We start from the raw sequence: 25995 nt of genomic DNA on the forward strand, positions 1-25995 counted from the left end.
GTAAATCATTAGGTATGATTCCCGATATTCGTTACAGTCCATTATTTTATGTCCATTATTTTACTTAAAACATCTTACCTCTCCACATAGCCAATGTTGGGGACACAGTGTTTTGAAGTCTTTTACTTAAAACCAAAGTGTTCTTGTGGTCTTCTTGACTTAAGGGCAGTGCAGCGATGACAGCTTCTTCGATGTCTGTCTCCCAGAGAGCATGCATCTATAAGAAAGTTTTTATTTGCATGTTATGTTTTTCTCAGAACACAAATTTTTCACAACATTAAATGAAAAGAAGATTACCTTTTCTTAAGGATCTTTGATGTCTTTAGGTGCTTGGTGTTATCAAGTTGCTGGACATCTTCCTGACATACTTCAAATACCTCTGTTTGAATTGCTTTTGTGTCTGTTTTGCCTGTGTCAGTTTTGCTATCTCTAACAGAAATGTCCTTTTTTTCTCCGTTTTTTCGGGACAGGCATGATTGGAGGGACACTATAGTACTTGGACTTTTTGGGTGTGGCAAGTCTTTTGGCCCACTGCTCTTCAGTTAGCTCCATTGCTTCCTTTTTTCTTTTTTCTTTAGAACATTTGGATCCAACTGACAAACCATGTCCAATCATGTGTTCCTTGTAGCATCATCATAAAGATGAATGAATTTTTTTCTCTTCATCTTTGTAAGATGGAATTTTTTTAAATTCCAAACCAACATTCTACATGGCTGTTTGTTTCCCTGGTTCTCTTACAATCTTGTGTTATTGGTTGGGGTTGTTTTTTGGAATCTGAGGCATACTGTTCCATATTTCCAAGGAAAATGCCACTCCATAGTGGGAAGAGGCCCAAGTAGTGCCCTGTCAGGAGAGTGACAATCCCTTCACACTTGTACATGTTGTCTTCCACACTGCTAAGTGTGTCTTCTTTCTCCATTAGCTCCAAAACCTCTTCCCTTACTTTACCAAACTCAGAGGTAAACTGGGAGCGTATAATTATTGTGTTTTTGACATTGGAATGTCTTCTTCTGCAGGGATGCATGCCTTGAGGGAAATGTCATCCTCAACATCCAAAGCGATTTGCTTTATGTCGTTTTTGAGTTTTTCAACTCCCGCTTCTACAGTTGGTGTGTTTTTTTTTTTTTCAGCCAAAAAGACTGCAGAAAGATTGCTTTAGCTTGCTCAAGACTGGTGCTATTTTGCAAAAGTGCAAAGCAGAACACAGCAAAGTTGTGCAATCCTTTGTCTTTTGACACTTTGCTGACTGCATTTGAGATGGTTTTCACCATGTGTGCAGCACAGATATGAACCACTGATAATCTAATTAGGTCCTTCTTCTGGAGTCTGTAATGACAGATTTTGTGTGCCCTGTGTAAGGAAGTGTCAACATTTTCTTTGTTAAATGATAACAGCACACTTTGCCCAACTAAAATCTGTCTCGATGTGATGTATTTTGACTCAAGTCAACTTGCAGACACTGTGCACAAATTTCAGAAGCCAACTTGAAATATTTGGCACATTGTATTCATTTGTCAACAGCTCAGAAATTGGAAGCGGAGGTTTGTTTAAACCATCTCCTGGGAGAACAAGAGCGTAGTAGAGTACTTTCTTATCTTGATTGGGTATCTTGCTCACTATTCCTCCAGTCGCATCAAGATAGAGGGATGTGTTATGGTTTTTCCGGATGTGGGACACAAGGATTCCATTCCCTGTTCTGTGTACATTTGCACTGCAAAAGGGTCAACTTGCAAATGCTGTATATACCCATGGCTGTTGAGTATTTTTTGAGTTATCATCAGTTCCATGACAACATTGTCATGAAACCGCGGACTCCTTTTGAACTCAGAGGATATAGTTTTGAGAACCTTCCTTGTGAGGCATTTCGAAATGTTCCCAGCCATGAGCTCTTCAGTTGAAGTGGAACTCAGTTTTCAGTAGTAGAAATTGGAAATTCCATTTTTTATCTGCTTTGTAATTTTGCCTCTGCGAGTGTAACTTGCCCTACGCAATTTTTGTTCTGCATGTCTAATACGGCCAAATTGGTTGACAGAGATGGTGATTTTTCTGTTCTGTTGTGCCGGCTTATTACATGTGAACACATATTTGGCCTTGCAGTCCGAGAATGTGCACACTGCCTTTAACCTCATATATGGTCCATGTTTTTTTTGAGGACATCTAACTCTCTGGTACTTAAATGCAATTGGACATGATGGATTTTTTTTCCTGAACACTTTGTAAACTATTTGAGTCCAAGGTGTTCTGAGTTTTAGTTGTCCTCCTTTTAGGTGCTATTTTTTTGTTCCAGTCTTTACTACATATGTGAATTTTGAATTTCTTTTTACCTGGTGTTGCTTGTCTCCAATGGCTCTTTTCATTTTGTCCTGTATTCTCTGGTCCACTATTGCTATCATCCTCAGGCTCTACAACTTCTTCAGGTGAAGGAATGACTTCAAAGCAGTAATTCAATGTCATTGCACAGAAAATCATGATCTGATACCACATCTGTATTGTCTTCCTCATTCTTATCCAGGTGGTCAGTTAGCTTCATTGGTTTTCGGAAATGTTTAAAAACTGCTGATTGCACATTTTTCCGGTTACTGTGCCATACAACTGAGAGCCACTTTCGGTATTTAAGTGTGTCACTTTCAAAAATATTTTGGGCTACCTTACTCCCTATGATGGTATTCCATGGTATCCTTTTCTCTAGAGTCACCTCAGCTTTTAAAAACTGTTCAACTAGTCTTTCAATCCCTCCACATTCACTCCAAATGTCTGTAGCACCATGCTTTATACCTCTTTTTTATGTGGATTGGCCATGCTGGTCTAATCCACGGGTTAATCTTGCATGAATTTTCAGAATCTAATGTGCTGGATTTATCTTTAATGTGGTCTTTTGATGGGTATTGTTTTGCCTTGCCTGTGGTAAAAATATGAATAAAATCCAGGAAAAAAGCCTGAAACATTGTATAATAATGGATGGATCTCTGTGTCAATAATAAATATTCCAGTCTTCTATGTTTCTGTTTCAACAAAAAGAATATATATATTTTTAAATATATATTTTCACTCAATAACTTTTTTGTAGAATAATATATATAATAGTTAAATTTAAACAATGCCTTTTATTCTTGTTTTAGACCCCAAAATAGTAACAGTAGGCTTTGTGGTGAAATGACACATATGGCTTAGACTTGCCATATCATAATTTTCACCCCAGTGCAGTTACAGTAGGCCTACTCAGGTTTAAACAGGTTATAACAGTCTAACGGATGGGCACTAGGTGGTGCTTTAAGGGTCATTTTCATTGCACAACTGCCAACGCAATGCAATGCTGTCATTCTAAGGCTCTAATTCTAAAAAGAAAATATTTTTGTTTATTTTAACTTCAAAATTAAATTTAAAATAATGAAAAGGAAATTATAATTTTACATGATTAAATGATTATTTTAACCAAAAATGAAGTACTTGAATTTTATGCATATTTTCGCTCAAAGATTATGATTTAGGTGCACAACGTATACATTTGTACATTTGCGCAAGGGATAAGGTTCTGAGATTTTGGAATGGAATTGTTTATAAAACTAATACTGAAAAAAGCACAATTATTTTCAAAGCACTGCCAATTTATCATCTTTCTCTTATTATTATTATTATTATTATTTGAAGAGTTCAGATGCAAAAACCTCTAAATGCCATCTGAAATTTTCTTCTAGAATGATCATTTTTATCAAGCTCGTATATTTAATTTCAATAATTTCACTTAAATGGCAATTAATAGGTAATTTTCATTGCCATTTAAGTGAAATTACTTAACTTAAATATACGAGCTTCATAAAAATGATCATTCTAGGAGGAAATTTCAGATGGCATTTAGAGGTTTTTGCATCTGAACTCTTCATTTTTAATTATTATCATTATTATTACTACTAACAATAAATTAAATTGTAATACTCATTTCTTATACACAAAACAGCAAATGCAGTATAACAAACAAGACGTTATTTTATACATGAATACATCAAATTAGAGACAATGAGATAAAAAAAAGTAACAATACCATTCATTTTAATTTACAAGACATGGAAAAACATTAAACATTTTTTAAATAAAGCAAATAATTTTAGGGTACTGTCATTTCCCACCAGTCCCTGTAACGTCTCAGGGTTGATGAAGAAGATGAAGGTAGGCAAAGATACTAAATACTCAATATTTATTTAAACTGAAGAATTGCACAAACAGAGTGCTAACACAAACAATAACCGGCAAAGACATGGGTGAGAAAGGGAACTTAAATACACAGACAGATGAAAACAAGACAGGTGAGGGAGATGATGATAATGATGAACAGCGGGTGCAGGTGATGATGAAGGAGGATTCTGGGAACTGTAGTGCAGAGACAGACGGTGAAGAATGTGACATTACTCCCCCCTCCCGCTAGGCGCGAACCGCGCCGTAGAATGCAGAACACGGGAGGGGGGGTGGGCATCCTGGAGTCTGTGACCGGAGGGTGGATAGGGAGACGACAGACAGGAGTCTCCAGGATGGTATCACTGACCATGGCGAAGCAGGCTGAGGAGGTGGCCATGGCGAAGACTTCCCTTCGGGCGGCCATGGCGGAGACTTCCCTTCGGGCGGTCATGGCGACATTGGGAACCCTCAGAGGACTTATAGCCCCCCCCCCCCCCAAAAATTTCCTTGGGGAAATTATCAGGCTATCAGGCAATACACAGGGCTGGATGAGGCAGGGGGCGAAAGCGGCTCTGGGCTGGACAGGACCAGTGACGGAGGCGGTTCTGGGCTAGACAGGACCAGCGGCGAAGAGGGCTTTGAGCTGGGCAGGACCAGCGGTGAAAAGGGCTTTGAGCTGGACGGGACCAGCGGCGAAGAGGGCTCTGAGCTGGGCGGAACCAGCGGCGAAGAGGGCTCTGAGCTGGACAGGACCAGCGATGAAGAAGGCTTTGAGCTGGGCGGGGCCAGCGGCGAAGAAGGCTCTGAGCTGGAGGGGACCTGCGGTGAAGGCTCTGTGCTGGACGGGACCAGTGGTGAAGGCTCTGTGCCGGACGGGACCAGCGGTGAAGGCTCTGTGCCGGACGGGACCAGTGGTGAAGGCTCTGTGCCGGACGGGACCAGCGGTGAAGAGAGCTTTGAGCTGGGCAGGACCAGTGGCGAAGAGGGCTTTGAGCTGGACGGAACCAGCGGCGAAGAGGGCTCTGAGCTGGACAGGACCAGCGACGAAGAGGGCTCTGAGCTGGACAGGACCAGCGACGAAGAGGGCTTTGAGCTGGGCGGAACCAGCGACGAAGGGAGCTTCAAGCTCGGCGGGATAAAAGAAAACAAAAGTTCTGCGGGCATGACACTGTCAGTCTCTAGCTCGGCGTGCATGACGCTCACTGTCACAGGCGCGGCGGGCATGACGCTCACAGTCTCAGAGGCGGTGGGCACAACCCATACTGCCTTGGTCTCGGCAGCTCTGACGTGATGTGCGGGCTCGGCTGGACTGGCGTGAAGTGCAGGCTCGGTAGTGCTGGTGACTGAATTCCGGATGATGGGTGGCGTGGTGAAGATGGCTGGTGTGTGTGGTTGAGTGGTGATGTCATCTTCAGCCTCACCAACGGTGAGGGCTGACCCATTCAACCACAACACATGATCGAGGTAACTGGCGAAGGTTCCTGGAAAAGCTGCTGCTGGGGCTTGCTGGTACAGATGATCGTCTAAGTCCAACCAAAAGACAGATTTACAGACATCATCTGACCAGCTTACCCCAGCAGAGAGATCTAGGAAATCGGCGATGTAATTCTCTATTGGAAGTCCATCTTGAAAAGTGGTGAGTAGTGAGTGAGCTGGGTAAACCGGGGTGAGAATAATTCCCATGCTGACTCCTTTCTTGGCCGGTTATTCTGTAACGTCTCAGGGTTGATGAAGAAGATGAAGGTAGGCAAAGATACTAAATACTCAATATTTATTTAAACTGAAGAATATACAGAACAGTGTGCGTGCACAAACAGAGTGCTAACACAAACAATAACCAGCAAAGACATGGGTGAGAAGGGGAACTTAAATACACAGACAGATGAACACAAGACAGGTGAGGGAGATGATGATAATGATGATAATGATGAACAGCGGGTGCATGTGATGATGAAGGAGGATTCTGGGAACTGTAGTGCAGAGACAGACGGTGAAGAATGTGACAGTCCCCATGTGTTATATGATAATGGTTTGTCAGGACTCTATCAGGACTAATCTGTCTTTTCGCTACAAACTTTGTTTTTGTTTACATTCCATTCATGTCGCTGTCTACTGTCCTTTTATTATCACTTTTTAATATTCTCTGTATTCTGGTCCGTTTCAACGTCAGTTTAGTTTTGTGTTACTCATGTTCCATGTGCCTATCTCTTCAGACTTTTCAAGTTCTGTTGGAAAACTTTTTTGCCAGTACTCACTAGTGTCTTGGTTCCAATCTGGATTTTGTCTCGTAACTGACTGTTAACAAATTAAGGACTCAATGAAGGGTTAACTGACCCCAACAGCACTGTGGAACCTTTCACAAATCAGAATGGTTAATTTAAACACCCAGGGACATTTTTGTGAAAAACCTTTCACAAATCAGGGCTGCGTTTCTCAAAAGCATCGTAAGCCTAAGAAGTTCGTAGAAATGATCGTACGAATAATCTTAATATTACGGTCTGTTTCCCAAAAGCGTCGTAACTTAAGTAGCACTTGAAAATCTTCGTAGATCTATGAGTGCTCTGGAGTAATCGTAAAGCCTTAAGTGCATCGTAAGGAGACAGAGTTATGAGGGCACCTGCTGGACAACCGGCAAATTGCACGTCATTTCTCTCTTTTTTTTTTTTTTTACATATATATTTTTTCATTTATATTTTCTACTCATTACCAGGGTTATTATAGTTTTGCACTTTTCATTAGTTTTTATTTTTATTTCGTTTTGACTTTTTGTTTTCAAATTCAGTTTAGTTTTAATTCGTTTTTAAAGTGGGTTTGCTAGTCTAGTTTAGTTTAGTTTTTATTTTTTGAAAATGCTTAGTTTTAGTTTTAGTTTAGTTTTTATTAGCTTTAGTGTTAGTTTTAGTCTTTTTTTGTAATTTGGGTTATTTGTCAGGGGCAAGATTCAAAAAGGTCAGAAAAAGTATTGTGTAATAATAACTCAACAAAAACATCATACGATTTTAGAAAAAAAATCACACCCCATTGAAATTCCTTTACCTCTTACAAAATCCACACGCCATACCAGAAATCTACACATCTTCTATACAGAATTCACACCCTATAACTTACAAATACCACAGCTGTACAATTTTCACACCCTATGCAGCCAATAGCCTACTCATCTGGAGTGAAGCAGCAAACATTCAGGTAAAGGTAAAAAAATGACATAACATTATTTAATATTTGAATCACAGCTTATATAGTGTTTTAACATCGACAACCACAACCAAAAAGTGCATTTTACCTCAAACTTGCGACTAGTTAACTTTCTAAAGAAGGCGCAATCGCTTCTCGGGTCGACATTAACACACTGACAAAATTATATTCAGAATTTAAAATATTTTTATACCACTTTTTAATGTGTGATTGTGTAAAGGTGTTCACGAGATAGAGATACCAACCTTTCGCGACCTTGCTTTCAACGTCGAACGAAAACTCGTTCTCATGGAGACGCGGTGTGCACGGAGGGGAGGGGCTGTGCGTGTGTGTGCGCGCATGTGAGAGACGCATGAGTGACAGCGAGACGGAGGGAGAGCAGGGAAAGGAAATGCAGCTGAATGAATACGCTGCGTGTTTTAAATAGCGTTAAAAAATGAAAGACCTTGACAAAGACGAAACCTATAAGGACATTTACTCTATTATTTTATTTTATTTTAGTTAGTTTTGCCAAACACACATTACAGTTTTAGTTAGTTATCGTTTTTTTGTAATGCCTCGTTTTTATTTTTATTTCAGTTAACGACAATGTTTTTTTTCCCACCTAGTTTTCGTTTTTTTCGTTCGTTTTCGTTACCGATTATAACCTTGCTCATTACACAATTCAATATAGAAATAATAACGAATAAAGTAATAAAATAAAAATGACATAACTGAACATGAATAATTGTTAGAATGAAAAAAAGAAAAAAAGTACACTGTTGTATATGGACATTTCAAGGGTACTACAAATGTTGTATTTAACAAAAAATATTTAATGTGCTTTAAAGATGACACAAATAAAGGAGGAACTCAAAAAAATGTGTCAATGACTTGCTGGCGTGCATGAAACCCAGCCATGTATTGAACATGTCTTGGTTGATCATCATGAAGTCGCATCTCAACTTCATTCTCTTCCTCCACCTCTTCATCTTCCTCCCTGATGTCCAAGGGCACTCTTGCCCGCACTGCAATGTTGTGCAACATAGCTGTTACTGTTATTACAGCACAGCACTTTTGTGGCACAAAGAGAAGACCACCACTGGACTTGTGAATAGCCCGAAAGAGTAGCTTCCACATCCCTAAAGTGCGCTCCACAATACTTCGGGCAACACGGTGAGCCTCACTGAAATCTGCCTCACTGTTACTGACAGGATTAGCAACAGGGGTGAACAAATATGGCCTCATTGGATATCCACTGTCACCAAGCAGCCTCCACTGTCCTTACGAGTTTTGGGCCTCTTGACCCACAGATGAGTTGGTAAAGATATAGGAGTCATGTGTGCTCCCAGGCCACCTTGCAACAATGTCTGTGATTAAACACTTATGATCACAGATTACTTGGCAGTTGATTGCTGAATAACCTTTGCGGCATATATATGGCCATCCACAGAAGGCGTACTGATGGGAATTAAAGTACCATCAATCACTCCAATGACTTGTGGTATATGGTACTGTGTTAAAAAATACTCCTGTATGTCTGACATGGCCTGCCTTGATGCTGGAAATTGTATGTGTTCAGCCGCAAGTGGAAGCAGTGCATAGGTGACTGCTTGTACAGCTCTGGACACAGATGCTTTACTTAGTCCAACTCCATCTCCAAGTACCTGAAGAAAACTGCCTGTTGCATAATATCTCAGAGCAGCTAAGAGTTGCACATCAGGGGACAAGGCAAAATTCCTCTTTGTAGCACGTATCAGCTGAGGCCCAATGACATTGGGGACATTGGACTATTTCTCCTCGTGGCAGACGGTATCTGTCAATGACAGCCATATCATCAAGCATATCCAGAGGATTTTGATGCTGCCTGATGAAGGAATTTATAGTACATAGTGTACTCTGTGGTCGTCTCTGTCTTTGTCTTCGCCTTTCTCTTTGCCTCACTCTCAGCTGGAAAACTCGCTGTAGTGCAGCCATGATTTTCTCTGCAAGACTACTGAAGTGTGAACTTTATATACTGTCCTAAAATTGCTCACAGGAACCATATGATTAAAGTTTTTCAGGCTGTGATAATATTGACATGTCACACACTGATTGTCATCTATTTCACTAATTGCAGAAGGCCCCACTTGAAGAAACTGAATCACTGATTTTACAAATTACATTAATTACCTCTTCTCTGAATTTATTCTCTTATTATGTTCATCATGGTCAAAGGTTGTGCTTTTATAAATATATATGGAGAGTCCATTTATATACAGCAGTGCTGATAAAGAATGTGCACATTAAACATTTTTAACATCTGCACCTATATGGATAGGCTAATAGATAGGCCCTAATACTATATTGCCACACACACCCTCAAGACTCAAGCTGTAGTAAAATATATACCCCTCTTTTCACAGACAAGGCTTAAGCCTAGTCCAGACTAAAATGTAAGTCTGAGCTTTTTCAAATGAAGAACACTTGCACTGACTGATCTTAAAATATATCAGTGCCTTTGTTTCGTCTCAAGATGGACACCAGTAATGTTTTTTTTCTACGGCACATTTATACAAATAATTACTTAAATCTAATTGAAGTATGGCCTAATCCTGGCCCTGTCTGTGAAACTAGCGCATAGGGCTTGCATGCATATATATATATATTTCTTTTTAAAGGTACTACAAGTAGCCATTTAAATTTGAAACACTTATAATAAGAGTTCTTCTGCTTTACAGTATTTCATTGAGCCTTAGGCTTTGAGTGGATTAACAAACATCAAAACGTTGAATGTAAACAGTTTTTATTGATTCAAGTTTGTAGTTTGTTCCCCAGGATCTGCAAAAGACATTGCAAAATGTGATGAGTGTACATATGGAAAAGAATATTTCATGTTGCACAACATATTATATTAAAACATATAATTATTCATGATTAAACAACACTGAACAATGTTACCTGACGCATCTGGCAAGATAATGGGCACTGAAATGGAGGGCCTTGCAAATCTCATCTCCTCCAGTGAAAGTCTCCTCTCTTTCAAAGCCAGCTTGGCCTTCTTGAGTTCAATGGTTTGCTTCTCAAAGTTGTTGCTCATCTCATTGGCCTCTTTAAGACATTGTCTGATGTCTTTTAGAACATGTAGTTTCTCTCGCTCCAGCTGTACTAAGTCCTGACTATAACCACAGACATTCTCAAATCGCTGAGGTGTTGTGGCTGTAGCCTGAACAATTGAAGATAGAGGCTGGGGCATGGATAGACTGTTGGGAGGACTGGGAGATCGTAGGTGTCTGTCAATAGGAGGTGAACCTGATTGCTCTTGTGAACATGATGGACCTTGCTCAGGTTCAGGTTGACGCAACACTACTCCTCCACGGAGGTCAATACCACCACAAATCCCATCTGCGGCAGTTGTTCCAAGAATTGACAGTGCCTTTTCTTCCTCTGCTGTAAGAAGGGGGGCGTCATTAGGTCCACCACCTGTTTTATTAATCGTTGTCCTCTGCAGTGCCCTTTTTCTTTTAGCTAGGCTTGAATAGTCCTGCCACTTCTTCCTGACCTCCTTCCCTGATCTTTTAATGCCCCTTGTTGCAGTAAGTTTTGTAGCAATATCGTCCCAGATTTTTTGTTTTTCTTTATTTGTATGACTGCCCTTAAACCTGCTGAAAATTATATATTTTTGTAGCTCCACCTCCTCTAAAATAATATAAATTTCCTCTTTTTGAAAGATGTCTTTTCTTTGTTTTTTGGTTTCAGCCATTTTGCTAGTGTCTCCACCCCTAGGTATGTGCTTATTTACACTTTTCTCCTAATAGCAAATGCACATCAGGTGAAGACAATTAGGCTAAACTTTTTCAAAAATAAATGTAAGAGCTTATTTATTTACTTACTTATTTTGATGTGAGATAAGCAATTGTTGATAAAGAAATTGATAAGTAATTCTACTTAAATAATTAAGGTTTCAAATAAATATCGAAAATGATGCTGATGTCATTTCCGGCAAGGACAGTTAGAATTAGTTTTATGCAAGATTGGAGCAAGACAGTGTTTTTACAGTGCAACATTTCCAGTTAATTTATGTTTTTAAACTTGCTCAAGAAGAAATTAAAGGACTTTTTATGTTATTCGAGTTGAATATACATTCACACAAGTAGAAGAAGAAACGGAAAGAAGAAACGGAAATAAATTAGATAGATTGCTATAACAGCATGTGCAACAATGACGAGCCATTCTGCAGCGTGGCATTTCAGCACTTGACCAACGGATAGCGACTCCTAAGAGGCACTTAAAGCACGGCTACGTGCGACTGTGTTAAGTGCATTTTTGGAAAATGTAATGTTCGGCCTTCTGTTATTCAAGAAGTCACGCATGAACATTTGTGCTGCTAGCTTCTGTGAGCTGCAAGCTATATTTATTTTATAGACATCCACAGCATGGTATGTCCAACAACATTGTGTGTACTTGTTCGTCTATCCACAACATGTAGCATCACACAGAAGGAAAGGCTATACTGCCACCTTGTGGTTACTCAATAGAATGCCTATCATTACATCCCCTTTCCAAAGTTATAAAACAAAGGTTAATTAAACAGCTCTTTTTTTTTTTTTTTTTTAAACTTAACTTTTGCTTGCAATAAAGCCTTACGAATATTGCAAAAGGTCAACATGTTGCACAATACAAGTACCTCATAAAGAAATAACAATAACAAGGCACTCTACTCTAAACAACAATGTAAAGCATCATACTTTTTCAATAAGTCTCTCAGGTGGTTTCCACAACGTAAGATCTAGGTCCGACTTCACTGAGCACGGTCGCTTTTCTGTCCCAGCAATTAGTTCCCTCGATTCTCACAGTGTCCTTTTCACAAAGAGGTTCCAGACTTTTTGTAGCTCTGGCATAGGCCATTTTTTGTCTGATTTTGAGTATCTTTTTGTTGTTAATCCAGTTGTCATTGTCTCGTCCTGGTTGCAATTGCGGTAGTGTGGTGCGGAGCTTGCGACACATAAGTAGCTCAGCAGGGGAAGCTCCACACTCCAGAGGTGCAGCTCTGTAGCTTAGTAAAGCAAGGTGAGGATCAGTCTTACCGTCCTTGGCTTTCTTCAGTAGTCTCTTAACAATTTGTACTCCCTTTTCAGCCTGACCATTGGCTTGTGGGTACAATGGGCTTGAGGTAACGTGCTTGAATCCGTAGTGCTTCTCAAACTCTTTAAACTCTCCACAGTCATACTGCGGACCGTTGTCACTCACAACACATTGTGGGATTCCGTGTCTTGCAAAGAACCCTTTCATGTGCCCTATAACAGACTGTGCGGTGGTGCTGGAGAGTTGCGCAATCTCAGGGTAGTTTGAGTAATAGTCTATAACAAGAAGATAGTCCTTGCCATACAGATGAAATAAATCTGTGCCCACCTTTTGCCAAGGAGCAGTGGGAAGGTCAACCATCAGCATTGGCTCCTTGACTTGTTTGTAGTGGTGTCTGAGGCAGATGTCACATTTCTCAATCATTTCCTCTATGTCTTTACCTCCCTCCCTTCCCTTTACCTCTCAACAGATAAAGCGTTGTCGGGATAATTCCGGTTCGCGTGGCTACGCGGAAGCGATACAAATTCTGAATTATAAAATTTAAGGACAGACAAGTAGTTTGTTGAGGGTTGGTTTGTAGGAAAGGACTAAACGCCTGCGCACATACAGTGGGTACGGAAATATTCAGACCCCCTTAAATGTTTCACTCTTTGTTATATTGCAGCCATTTGCTAAAATCTTTTAAGTTCATTTTTTTTCCTCATTATTGTACACACAGCACCCCATATTGACAGAAAAACACAGAATTGTTGACATTTTTGCACATTATTAAAAAAGAAAAACTGAAATATCACAATATCACTAAGTATTCAGACCCTTTGCTGTGACACTCATATATTTAACTCAGGTGCTGTCCATTTCTTCTGATCATCCTTGAGATGATTCTACACTTTCATTTGAGTCCAGCTGTGTTTGATTATACTGATTGGACTTGATTAGGAAAGCCACACACCTGTCTATATAAGACCTTACAGCTCACAGTGCATGTCAGAGCAAATGAGAATCATGAGGTCAAAGGAACTACCTGAAGAGCTCAGAGACAGAATTGTGGCAAGGCACAGATCTGGCCAAGGTTACAAAAAAATTTCTGCTGCACTTAAGGTTCCTAAGAGCACAGTGGCCTCCATAATCCTTAAATGGAAGACGTTTGGGACGACCAGAACCCTTCCTAGAGCTGGCCGTCCGGCAAAACTGAGCTATCGGGGGAGAAGAGCCTTGGTGAGAGAGGTAAAGAAGAACCCAAAGATCACTGTGGCTGAGCTCCAGAGATGCAGTCGGGAGATGGGAGAAAGTTGTAGTAATTCAACCATCACTGCAGCCATCCACCAGTCGGGGCTTTATGGCAGAGTGGCCCGACGGAAGCATGAAAGCACACCTGAAGGACTCCAAGATGATGATAAATAAGATTCTCTGGTCTGATGAGACCAGGATAGAACTTTTTGGCCTTAATTCTAAGCGGTATGTGTGGAGAAAACCAGGCACTGCTCATCACCTGTCCAATACAGTCTCAACAGTGAAGCATGGTGGTGGCAGCATCATGCTGTGGGGGTGTTTTTCAGCTGCAGGGACAGGACGACTGGTTGCAATCGAGGGAAAGATGAATGCGGCCAAGATATCCTGTACGAAAACCTTCTCCAGAGTGCTCTGTACCTCAGACTGGGCCGAAGGTTCACCTTCCAACAAGACAATAGCCGCTTTCCGACCGGAGGAACCTTTTCACAGTTCCTAGAACTATTGGCTAAAGTACCCGGATGTCGGCGTGTTCGCACCGCAGGAACTAGGAACGATTTTAGTTCTAGGAATTCCATTTGTAGGAACTAATTTGGGTCCTACTTCAGAGTAGGGTCTAAACCAGCACTATAGGAACTATCCGTGACGTTAGTGTACGCTGATTGACCGAACGCACGCGGAGCACCAGCACCCGCCATTTTTAAAACAGCTAGAATGGAAACACACAGATTATAGCCTATATATTTACTCCATAAACTAACTATACTAACATGGAAAACAGTGATAGATGGGTCTCTAAACCTTTATGCTGAAAAATCCAACGCAACTTTGAGGGGACCAAGCCAAACATGATTATGTTTATCTACCCAGCTAGCAACACTGGACATCAACCACACGGCATAGGCTAATAACCTTTTTTTCATATACTGTCTACTTTCTATAACAGTTCTATCTAATAACATATTAAACAGTACTGTTAGACAGATCACTAACTAATAAACACAGAGAATGCGAGCATTGTTTGCTCTGGTGTTCTCAGCGCCGCCAAAATAAAGGTGGGTCGCGCCGTCAAAATAAAAGTCACCGTGCTTGCGTCACTCCCTTACCCCTCCTACCAGTTCCTATGGCCACTTGGCCAGTGCGAACGCAAACAGCAAAACCGAGTTTGGGGGAGAGTAGTTCTTAGAACTGTTTAGAAGTGGACAGTTCCTAGAACTAAGTTCCTAGAACTACTTGGTCGGAAAGCGGCTAATGACCCTAAGCACACAGCTAAAATAACGAGGGAGTGGCTTCACAACAACTCTGTGACTGTTCTTGAATGGCCCAGCCAGAGCCCTGACTTAAACCCAATTGAGCATCTCTGGAGAGACCTGAAAATGGCTGTCCACCAACGTTTACCATCCAACCTGACAGAACTGGAGAGGATCTGCAAGGAGGAATGGCAGAGGATACCCAAATCCAGGTGTGAAAAACTTGTTGCATATTTCCCAAAAAGACTCATGGCTGTATTAGATCAAAAGGGTGCTTCTACTAAATACTGAGCAAAGGGTCTGAATACTTAGGACCATGTGATATTTCAGTTTTTCTTTTTTAATAAATGTGCAAAAATGTCAACAATTCTGTGTTTTTCTGTCAATATGGGGTGCTGTGTGTACAATAATGAGAAAAAAAAAAGAACTTAAATGATTTTAGCAAATGGCTGCAATATAACAAAGAGTGAAAAATTTAAGGGGGTCTGAATACTTTCCGTACCCACTGTATGTGCGCAGGTTTGTAATTCCCTACAAACCAAGCCTAAACAAAGTACTGGTCTTTCCTTATAAATTTTGATACAGAATTTTATTTTATTTTATCACTTCGGGGTAGGTACGCGAAACGAATTTCCCGAAAACGCTTTATCTGTAGAGTGGTAAAGGGATCCTCCATAGGGAGAGACTAGTTGGCACTTCAGCACTGCGCAATCTCAGGGTAGTTTGAGTAATAGTCTATAACAAGAAGATAGTCCTTGCCATACAGATGAAATAAATCTGTGCCCACCTTTTGCCAAGGAGCAGTGGGAAGGTCAACCATCAGCATTGGCTCCTTGACTTGTTTGTAGTGGTGTCTGAGGCAGATGTCACATTTCTCAATCATTTCCTCTATGTCTTTACCTCCCTCCCTTCCCTTTACCTCTCAACAGATAAAGCGTTGTCGGGATAATTCCGGTTCGCGTGGCTACGCGGAAGCGATACAAATTCTGAATTATAAAATTTAAGGACAGACAAGTAGTTTGTTGAGGGTTGGTTTGTAGGAAAGGACTAAACGCCTGCGCACATACAGTGGGTACGGAAATATTCAGACCCCCTTAAATGTTTCACTCTTTGTTATATTGCAGCCATTTGCTAAAATCTTTTAAGTTCATTTTTTTTTCCTCATTATTGTACACACAGCACCCCATATTGACAGAAAAACACAGAATTGTTGACATTTTTGCACATTATTAAAAAAGAAAAACTGAAATATCACAATATCACTAAGTATTCAGACCCTTTGCTGTGACACTCATATATTTAACTCAGGTGCTGTCCATTTCTTCTGATCATCCTTGAGATGATTCTACACTTTCATTTGAGTCCAGCTGTGTTTGATTATACTGATTGGACTTGATTAGGAAAGCCACACACCTGTCTATATAAGACCTTACAGCTCACAGTGCATGTCAGAGCAAATGAGAATCATGAGGTCAAAGGAACTACCTGAAGAGCTCAGAGACAGAATTGTGGCAAGGCACAGATCTGGCCAAGGTTACAAAAAAATTTCTGCTGCACTTAAGGTTCCTAAGAGCACAGTGGCCTCCATAATCCTTAAATGGAAGACATTTGGGACGACCAGAACCCTTCCTAGAGCTGGCCGTCCGGCAAAACTGAGCTATCGGGGGAGAAGAGCCTTGGTGAGAGAGGTAAAGAAGAACCCAAAGATCACTGTGGCTGAGCTCCAGAGATGCAGTCGGGAGATGGGAGAAAGTTGTAGTAATTCAACCATCATTGCAGCCATCCACCAGTCGGGGCTTTATGGCAGAGTGGCCCGACGGAAGCATGAAAGCACACCTGAAGGACTCCAAGATGATGATAAATAAGATTCTCTGGTCTGATGAGACCAGGATAGAACTTTTTGGCCTTAATTCTAAGCGGTATGTGTGGAGAAAACCAGGCACTGCTCATCACCTGTCCAATACAGTCTCAACAGTGAAGCATGGTGGTGGCAGCATCATGCTGTGGGGGTGTTTTTCAGCTGCAGGGACAGGACGACTGGTTGCAATCGAGGGAAAGATGAATGCGGCCAAGATATCCTGTACGAAAACCTTCTCCAGAGTGCTCTGTACCTCAGACTGGGCCGAAGGTTCACCTTCCAACAAGACAATAGCCGCTTTCCGACCGGAGGAACCTTTTCACAGTTCCTAGAACTATTGGCTAAAGTACCCGGATGTCGGCGTGTTCGCACCGCAGGAACTAGGAACGATTTTAGTTCTAGGAATTCCATTTGTAGGAACTAATTTGGGTCCTACTTCAGAGTAGGGTCTAAACCAGCACTATAGGAACTATCCGTGACGTTAGTGTACGCTGATTGACCGAACGCACGCGGAGCACCAGCACCCGCCATTTTTAAAACAGCTAGAATGGAAACACACAGATTATAGCCTATATATTTACTCCATAAACTAACTATACTAACATGGAAAACAGTGATAGATGGGTCTCTAAACCTTTATGCTGAAAAATCCAACGCAACTTTGAGGGGACCAAGCCAAACATGATTATGTTTATCTACCCAGCTAGCAACACTGGACATCAACCACACGGCATAGGCTAATAACCTTTTTTTCATATACTGTCTACTTTCTATAACAGTTCTATCTAATAACATATTAAACAGTACTGTTAGACAGATCACTAACTAATAAACACAGAGAATGCGAGCATTGTTTGCTCTGGTGTTCTCAGCGCCGCCAAAATAAAGGTGGGTCGCGCCGTCAAAATAAAAGTCACCGTGCTTGCGTCACTCCCTTACCCCTCCTACCAGTTCCTATGGCCACTTGGCCAGTGCGAACGCAAACAGCAAAACCGAGTTTGGGGGAGAGTAGTTCTTAGAACTGTTTAGAAGTGGACAGTTCCTAGAACTAAGTTCCTAGAACTACTTGGTCGGAAAGCGGCTAATGACCCTAAGCACACAGCTAAAATAACGAGGGAGTGGCTTCACAACAACTCTGTGACTGTTCTTGAATGGCCCAGCCAGAGCCCTGACTTAAACCCAATTGAGCATCTCTGGAGAGACCTGAAAATGGCTGTCCACCAACGTTTACCATCCAACCTGACAGAACTGGAGAGGATCTGCAAGGAGGAATGGCAGAGGATACCCAAATCCAGGTGTGAAAAACTTGTTGCATCTTTCCCAAAAAGACTCATGGCTGTATTAGATCAAAAGGGTGCTTCTACTAAATACTGAGCAAAGGGTCTGAATACTTAGGACCATGTGACATTTCAGTTTTTCTTTTTTAATAAATGTGCAAAAATGTCAACAATTCTGTGTTTTTCTGTCAATATGGGGTGCTGTGTGTACAATAATGAGGAAAAAAAAAGAACTTAAATGATTTTAGCAAATGGCTGCAATATAACAAAGAGTGAAAAATTTAAGGGGGTCTGAATACTTTCCGTACCCACTGTATGTGTATCTGTATCATTCCCTACAAACCAAGCCTAAACAAAGTACTGGTCTTTCCTTATAAATTTTGATACAGAATTTTATTTTATTTTATCACTTCGGGGTAGGTACGCGAAACGAATTTCCCGAAAACACTTTATCTGTAGAGTGGTAAAGGGATCCTCCATAGGGAGAGACTAGTTGGCACTTCAGCACTGCGTTGTCATCGGGTCCAGGCGAAGGTCCTTCGAGCTATAATATAGCTAATATAGCTATAATACCTATGCCTAAAAGTTTACAAATATTAATTAACAACTAGATTGTTAGAAATATGTCATTCTGGATAATGGACGACATGTCCTGGCCAACAGAGGTTTTTTGTTATCCAAGAATGACAGGTTGTTATCCAGGATTGACAACTCATGAATGACTAACTTAACCACCAGTGGAAAACTACACCTTAGCTATCATCACTTTAAGTCAATCTTTTAGATCAAATAGATCGTTTTCTAATATAAAAACATTAGAAATGTTTTATTTGTGTTATCCAAAAGGACACATGATACTGCAACAAAGTGCACCAGTGACCAAAAAGGTCAAAATATCATCATTTTATGAGACGCTTACTGACCTTTGCACATGTTTTGGGGCTCCTTCAGTGTCTTCTTTTTGATACAATATGTTACATGACAGCCCGATCTCATGAAAGTGCGTATCTATATCACGAATTGTATTTATTGTGCAATTTATATGCAAAAAAGAGTTTTTACGTGCATATGATACACACTTTATGGTATGTAATACGCACATACTCCACACCACTAATCCTACCCAAGGGGTTTACAGTGCGTATAGTATGCACATAGAACTTTATTTTTATTTTTTGCGTAGCTATAAACTGCATGATAAATAAAATTTGTGCTATAGATACGCATTTTCATGAGATCGTGTTGAACATGACAAACCAAAATGCATTATGGTCCAAAATGGTCATTGATGTCTGTTATCCAGAAATGACATTAGATAAATCACAGTTTGGACCTTTATGACTATTTATTACTTTCTGTCATAAAAATGTAAACAAGCATAGTATTATCACTGTATTTGTAGGTATCATTGAAAAAATCAACACAAATTTTGCCCAAGTAGATTTTAAATACTTTTATTCATATATGTTTTTTTTTTTTTTACATTTCTGTCATATTTTTGTATTGAGATTTTAAGCTGGGACAGTTACCCGGAATGACATTTGGGACTTTTGAGCTCAATAGTTCCTTAAAGATTAATTATTTATAATGAATACTCGCATGAGTAATTAAGAGGGGGAAGTCAAGTCATTTAATGTAGTGTATTTAAAAATGCATATATTTTTAATATTATGAATATGCTTTGGACACCAGAATTGACATGTCACGTCATTGACCCATTTCAGAAAATCAATACTAAATTCCAGAAAATGCCAGTAGTCTAAACACGATCTATTAAACAAAATGAGCATAAAACATAAATAATTACAAACAGTGTGCAGTACAGTATGCCATGAAAAAGTAGTATAAAAATAAAGCATATATCTTTGTTATGCACAGCTATTAAAACCATTGATGAAATACAAAAGCTTATCTTCTGTTCTTGTTCAATGAGGGGAAAAGTCTTCCTGATATCCTGTATACACAAACTCTGTGGGGGAAAAAAGAAAATACATGGAATTTTCAGATACACACATACATAAGAACAGGTCATCTATGCTAAAATTTTTAAATAAAAATTGTTTCCCCTCCCCTTTATTACTAATGGCTATAGACACAAGAAAAAAAAATAGCATGTGTCTAGATTTTGTCCTTTGAGAATTGATTGGAAGTGGGTGTTGCAAATAAATGGAAGGGTGTTTTATTTGAGTGACTGGAGGAGAGGGATTGAAACTCGTCTAGCTATTTAGATTTTATGGTTTTGTGCTTTAAACTGCATTCATACAATGTCTAAGTGAAACACAGGCATATAAAATACTTACGTTTATAACAAGTTGTTGTAGATGGGGAAAAGAGGGTTATCTCGTTCACAGCAAAGTTTACGAGCCCTCAAAACATCCCGCACACACTGATGGATAAAAGCATACTGACACTGCAGAAGACAAACCCAGCATATTAGGGTGCTTATAAACCATTTCACACATTTAATTTAAACTATACAGAGGCAATACAGTAACTACAGTAAGTAAATACACGATTAGTAAATTGATTTCTGACTGAAATGAAGTGTCTTAAGGCCCGTTCACACCAAAGACAATGACTATAACAATAACTATAAAGTTTTAATAATCATTCTAATTCAGTGAGAATAGGGAAGTCCACACTAAAACTATAACCAGGGTATCTGCAGGGTTTTTTAAAATCAAATTTAAGTATTTTTAATACCTTTTTTAAGGCCTGCACAAATAAAAATTAATACCATATGAACAGGGTAGAGCGATGTTTATGGTAACATTCTAAACTGTAAAATGGCTGTAAAAAATGCAATTTAAACAACTTTAGTACATCAGTTTTATAAAATAATAATATTCGCATTTCAGCCTAAACCATTTTTTAGAAAAGGAATGAGTCAAAATGATAAATGATTATTTCTAACGTTTATGATTTTAAACTGTAAATGTGAAATATCACAAGAGTAGGAGTGCGATATTGCAATATCAGCACAGCTATGATTAGGCCATGCGGAGGCAATCACAGCCTTGTTGTAATAGAGCTATATCTACATGTGTGAAATTGCTTTAATACAACAGTTCAACGGCACAATTATGTAAATAAATAAGAAACAACAATAGACTGTCTTTAAAAACCCTCTTTTGTGTGGAACTACTTCCTTCTGCCAAGGTTTCAAGTTTAGTTTAACAGTTGAGCCAAAGCCTAGTTGCTTCATTAAAGCTTATTGTATTATGAAGAGTAGATTATTATAAGAGAGACGTATGACAAAGAGAGTGTATTACCTACATCTGATATAGCATTTATTCTTCAGGTCAATATTAAGTGTGTATAGATTTTATATTCATAAAAACAATCAGTTTGAATGTCCACTGATATTTTTCTTAGTATTCTTTTAGCGGTTAAGAGGATTCCCATAACAGTGCTAGTCATTGCATTTGTCAGTTGCATCTTATAAGGTGTTGTTTAAAGTAGAAATAATGTCCTTGTTTACGTCCCTTTAAATATATAAGTATTTGCTACTGATACTTTGCCGTCATCTAACGGCGTAAATAGTGTAAATTTTTACTTAAGTCGAAATCACAATCACTAACAGACCCTTTCTCAATACAAAATCGACACATTTTTGTCGATCCACCAATTAACATTTAAGAATGTGTATGCTGCACAAAAATATGGGCCAATTTTCACATTGGCCTGAACAAAAACAACTAAATGATAATGCAAATTAATTCTCTGCTAGTAGATGGCACCTATGAAATGGCAGAAATATATCGGTTTCTGGTTACATCTGTAAACACAGCAGCGCTGTGCTTATAAATACTACTTTATTAGGCATTAAACCAGTGGTTCCCAAACTTTTTCTGCTGGTCTCCCCTTTTGTAGAGAAAAATATTTTCACCCCCACCCCATCTTAACTTGTTCAGGTTCATACTGTCAGAAGTTAATATTTTAGGCACAAAACACTCTGTAGTCTCTCTTAAAGGGATGGTTCGGAGTAATTTCAACCTAGGGTCTTTTGCACCATGACCTTGAGCCAAACACCCCCCCAGAAGCTTTCAATCCCTTGGTCAAACATTATTAAAGTTAGAGCTTATTTAGAGATATCAGCCGAATGGCTTATTGCAGGCGCTAATGGATCCAAGGTTGTATCTCGTAAATTACCCTACTAATAATACCCAGAATGGTACCAAACTGGCTGATATCTCTAAATAAACTCTAACTTTAATAATGTTCGACCAAGGGAAAAAAAGGGGTGTTTGGCTCGAGGTCATGGTGCAAAGAACACTAGGTTGAAATTACTCCGAACCTGTACTGGTAAACCCGAGGGCGATATATGCCTATCTACACTGGATGTGACAAACTGACGTTACAAATCCATTTGTCCTTTATATCAGAAGTTGCGCGAATGCTTGGAGTATGTCAGAATTAGAACGGGGCATCAGTTTACTATCAGGAATCGAAGTAGATTCATCGTCTACTTTACGTTTACATGGCACTGGCATTCCTTTCACAAACTTGCCCATGCTTATTTCAACCATGCATCATTCATTTATATTTTTACATTTTTACATATTTTTATTGCAATAATTTGGATTCTTCGAGCCATCTAGCGGTCTGGTATTCCACGATAACAACCGCTACAAGTGATAACAGACCACTCAAGTGCGTCCACCACTGCGTATCATTTTGAGGTAATAAAAAGTCAAATTAATATTTTGTGTTAAATAGTTTTTTTACTTATGTGGAAAGTAGCCATATAATAATCGGGATAATTTTACAGTGGGGTCTTGAATAACCTGAAGAGGTTTCTCTCTCAAAACAATCAGCTGAATGTACACTATTCGTGCGTCTGAAATTGCATACTGTCTGAGTAGCTACTACATTTTAATTTATCTTTAAAAAAGTATGTTCTATATAGTATGAACATGGGTAGAATGAATGAAATTCAACGTATTTCATCCACCACATCCTCTCCTGTTGCCTCATGGGATAGTAAAGTGCCCATCGAATACGCACTTCAGAATAACGGCAGAAGTAGTAGGTCATCCATGTACTTTTCGACTACTGTTTTTTAAATACTATGCATTGAGCATACTTCTCTTTTGGCGTGCTGTTTTCTTATACAGTTTAAGATTTGAAGACTTGTGGCCTTAAATTTGCTAAAACTGAATTTAGGACTTTTTAAGGACCTGGGGGGACCCTGTATAACAATAACGATCACTATCAGTGCAATTTTTTTCTAGCTGATGAACAATAAATTCATTGATAGCCAATCAGAATCCACCAATCAGTGTTTAAAAAGTTTGTGCATTTATTGCAGCAGACATCAACATAACATTATCGTCTGTTGGTGTGGACGCTAATATCTTTTTAGTTATCGTTCTTGGTGTGAATGAATGGACTGTAGACTGTGATCTGTCCTGTGACGGATGGGTTTGGCTCAACCCTTCAAAATTGATCAACTCAGTTCCATTGTTGCCATTTGTAAATGTTGCTGATATCGTGACAGACTCATACCTCAGTTTGTACCATGTATGAGCGATGCAGACGTAGATCAGACACACAGCCGTAAATGTCCACTGTGCATTTCCTGTCTAGTTCCTTTAAAACACGATCCAGCACAATGAAAGTGCCAGTTCGGCCCACACCAGCGCTGAGAGAAAGAAAACATATATCTATTGTAAATATGATTTTGAGCGTGAACAGTCTGAAATGTCTTTTACATTTTTTTTAGGAGGTGACACACAGATACCTGCAGTGCACTGCGGTGACTCCAGGACTGGTTGTCCTGTCAATGTAATCTCTGACTATGCGCACAAACTGAATGAGCGATTGGGTTGTCTCCGGTACTCCATGATCTGGCCAAATGGTGTAATGGAACTGACGCACCATCCTGGGGTATCTCAACTGACCCTCCTGAAAAAAAGATTTCAGAACTACTGCTTGTTGCTATTTTATAGTCATTCGGTCATGCACTTTCTGTCCTCATACATGCTTAAAAAGGGTTTCTATGCCACGAACGGCATCTAAATAGCAAATTACAAAATTCCTTTCCAAAGAGGTTTCCCAAACTGGTGAATCTTGCAAATAAATGTCCAAATTCTAAATTAATCCTATTTGTAGGACCACAACAATCATTTGCATTTCAGCACATTTCCATTTCCTCATATTTTCATTGTCATAACTGTCATACAGTCATGCAAATATTTTAGTATTTAATTCAGCATAAATTTAATTTAGCACAGCAAATACAATGGCAATGATGATGTATATACTTGGTATATACGTTGATGCACAATATATCCAACTGTACTTTACATCACATAATTACTATAGACAAACAGTACAAAAAACAAACAGTGAAGATTTTTTTTCACAATTTACTTTTGAAAAAATAATGAATAATTGTATTTCTGTTGTATAATATATCCAATTATTTAACACTTACACATGATATCTTGAAGTCTCGAATGGTCCACTCTGGGAGGACCTTCTCAGAAAGCAGTTGCACCACAACATCACCATAATACAAAGGCTCACTGTCAATCGGCCAGTAGCGATCGCACTTCACCTGAATCATACACATTCACAAAAGTATGACATGAGCACACATCACTAGAAAAATAGTACTAGAAGCCTCTTCACTATAAGTCAGTGCTGCATAGAGAGAAAGTTAAGAAAATAAGAGTCCAAGTTTGGACGGACGACAGTTTGCTGACCCTACAGGGGTGTTTTGATTGCAAAGACTGGATTGATTTAGCAAAAAAAGAAAAAAGGTTTTCAGATGGACACACAATGAGAGAGATCAGTAAAATGCTGAGAGGAGAAATGAAGAAGGATATGTTAAAAATAGGATTGAAGATCAGATAAAATGAGAATGAGATTTAAAACATTGGCAGGTATTGAGAGGAAGGATACCAATAAGATTAAATTGGATGGTTTTAACTCAGATTTGACTTTTGCTGATGAATTGAATGAGTATTATTTAAGGTTTGATTTAAACAGAGGACAAGATATAGTAACTGTTAACATTTTGAGCTTCACATGGTTAAATGTCTTTTTCAAAATATAGATGTAAAGAAAAGTCCAGCTCCTTATAAAATAGAAGGCAGGGTATTAAAGTGCAGAACAGCCATGTGGAAATTTTCACCATATTTTTCTCTCAAGGTATAAAAACTCCCAAGAAAATGGAAGAAATGTAATATAGTCCCAGTGCCAAAAATAGTGTGCCTATGAATTTTAATGATTTTAGAACATTGTTATTTTTTAAAGTAAAAATAAATATAACAAAATGTATTTGAAATACATTTATTTTATGCTAAGTATACTACACATACATTTACATATTTGCGTATGTGGCAAGCAGGGCGAGGCAGAGAGCCGTGAGAGATTGACACAAGGCCGGTGGCAATTGATAATGAATGTCACCTGCGGGCCGCACCAGCCTCGTATCTCACGCATAAAAGCATAAAAGGAGGAGCGGTGACAGTGAAGGACGAGAGAGGACCAGGTCTGGACATTTATGTTATGTTTTGTTGTGTGTGTACGGCAGTCGTCGTGAGGGGCTGCCGCTTTTACTTTCGTTTTGTGTTTTGTTTATTTTACATGATTAAAGTGTTTGAACGTTTGCCGGTTTCCGCCTCCTTCTTCCCTTATCAACATACCGCGTTACAATGTACTTAATGTAAATACCCTGCAATTGTACTTTTGTTATATTAAATTGATATACTTAAAGTCTGCAAAATACTCAGTGGACTTTAGTTATCCGGAAGTAGTGCTGAGGTCCAACTAAAGATATACTTAAAGGTATAGCGGAGGATTTTCCCGAATTTTAGAAAAGAACCGCCCTCTCCACTTTTTGAAAAAATGCACATGCGCAACACTCTACCTGCTCCCGAGAGGGAACGCCTATTAAACGTGTGCATGAGAGAGCATGCACGAGCTAATCATAGCTTACATTAACTTTTACTAGCAGTATTAA

The 25995-nt window shown here is 39.3% G+C and overlaps 1 protein-coding gene across 1 annotated transcript in view; it reads right to left on the reverse strand.

The window, feature by feature from the left end:
* Nucleotides 1-19504: 19504 nt before the first annotated feature.
* ptprb (protein tyrosine phosphatase receptor type b) overlaps nt 19505-25995 on the reverse strand; it is a 47510-nt gene continuing 41019 nt past the window's right edge. The window contains exons 25-29 of the mRNA XM_084408192.1: nt 24463-24585; nt 23767-23930; nt 23532-23667; nt 20324-20433; nt 19505-19992 (exon numbers count right to left, since the gene is read on the reverse strand). Of these exons, the coding sequence (XP_084264318.1) occupies nt 20326-20433; nt 23532-23667; nt 23767-23930; nt 24463-24585 (531 nt within the window). The 3' untranslated portion in view covers nt 19505-19992; nt 20324-20325. The remainder of the gene's footprint in view (nt 19993-20323; nt 20434-23531; nt 23668-23766; nt 23931-24462; nt 24586-25995) is intronic.

Source organism: Rutilus rutilus, assembly GCF_951802725.1.
Source record: "Rutilus rutilus genome assembly, chromosome: 4".
Classification (NCBI taxonomy): Eukaryota; Metazoa; Chordata; class Actinopteri; order Cypriniformes; family Leuciscidae; genus Rutilus; species Rutilus rutilus.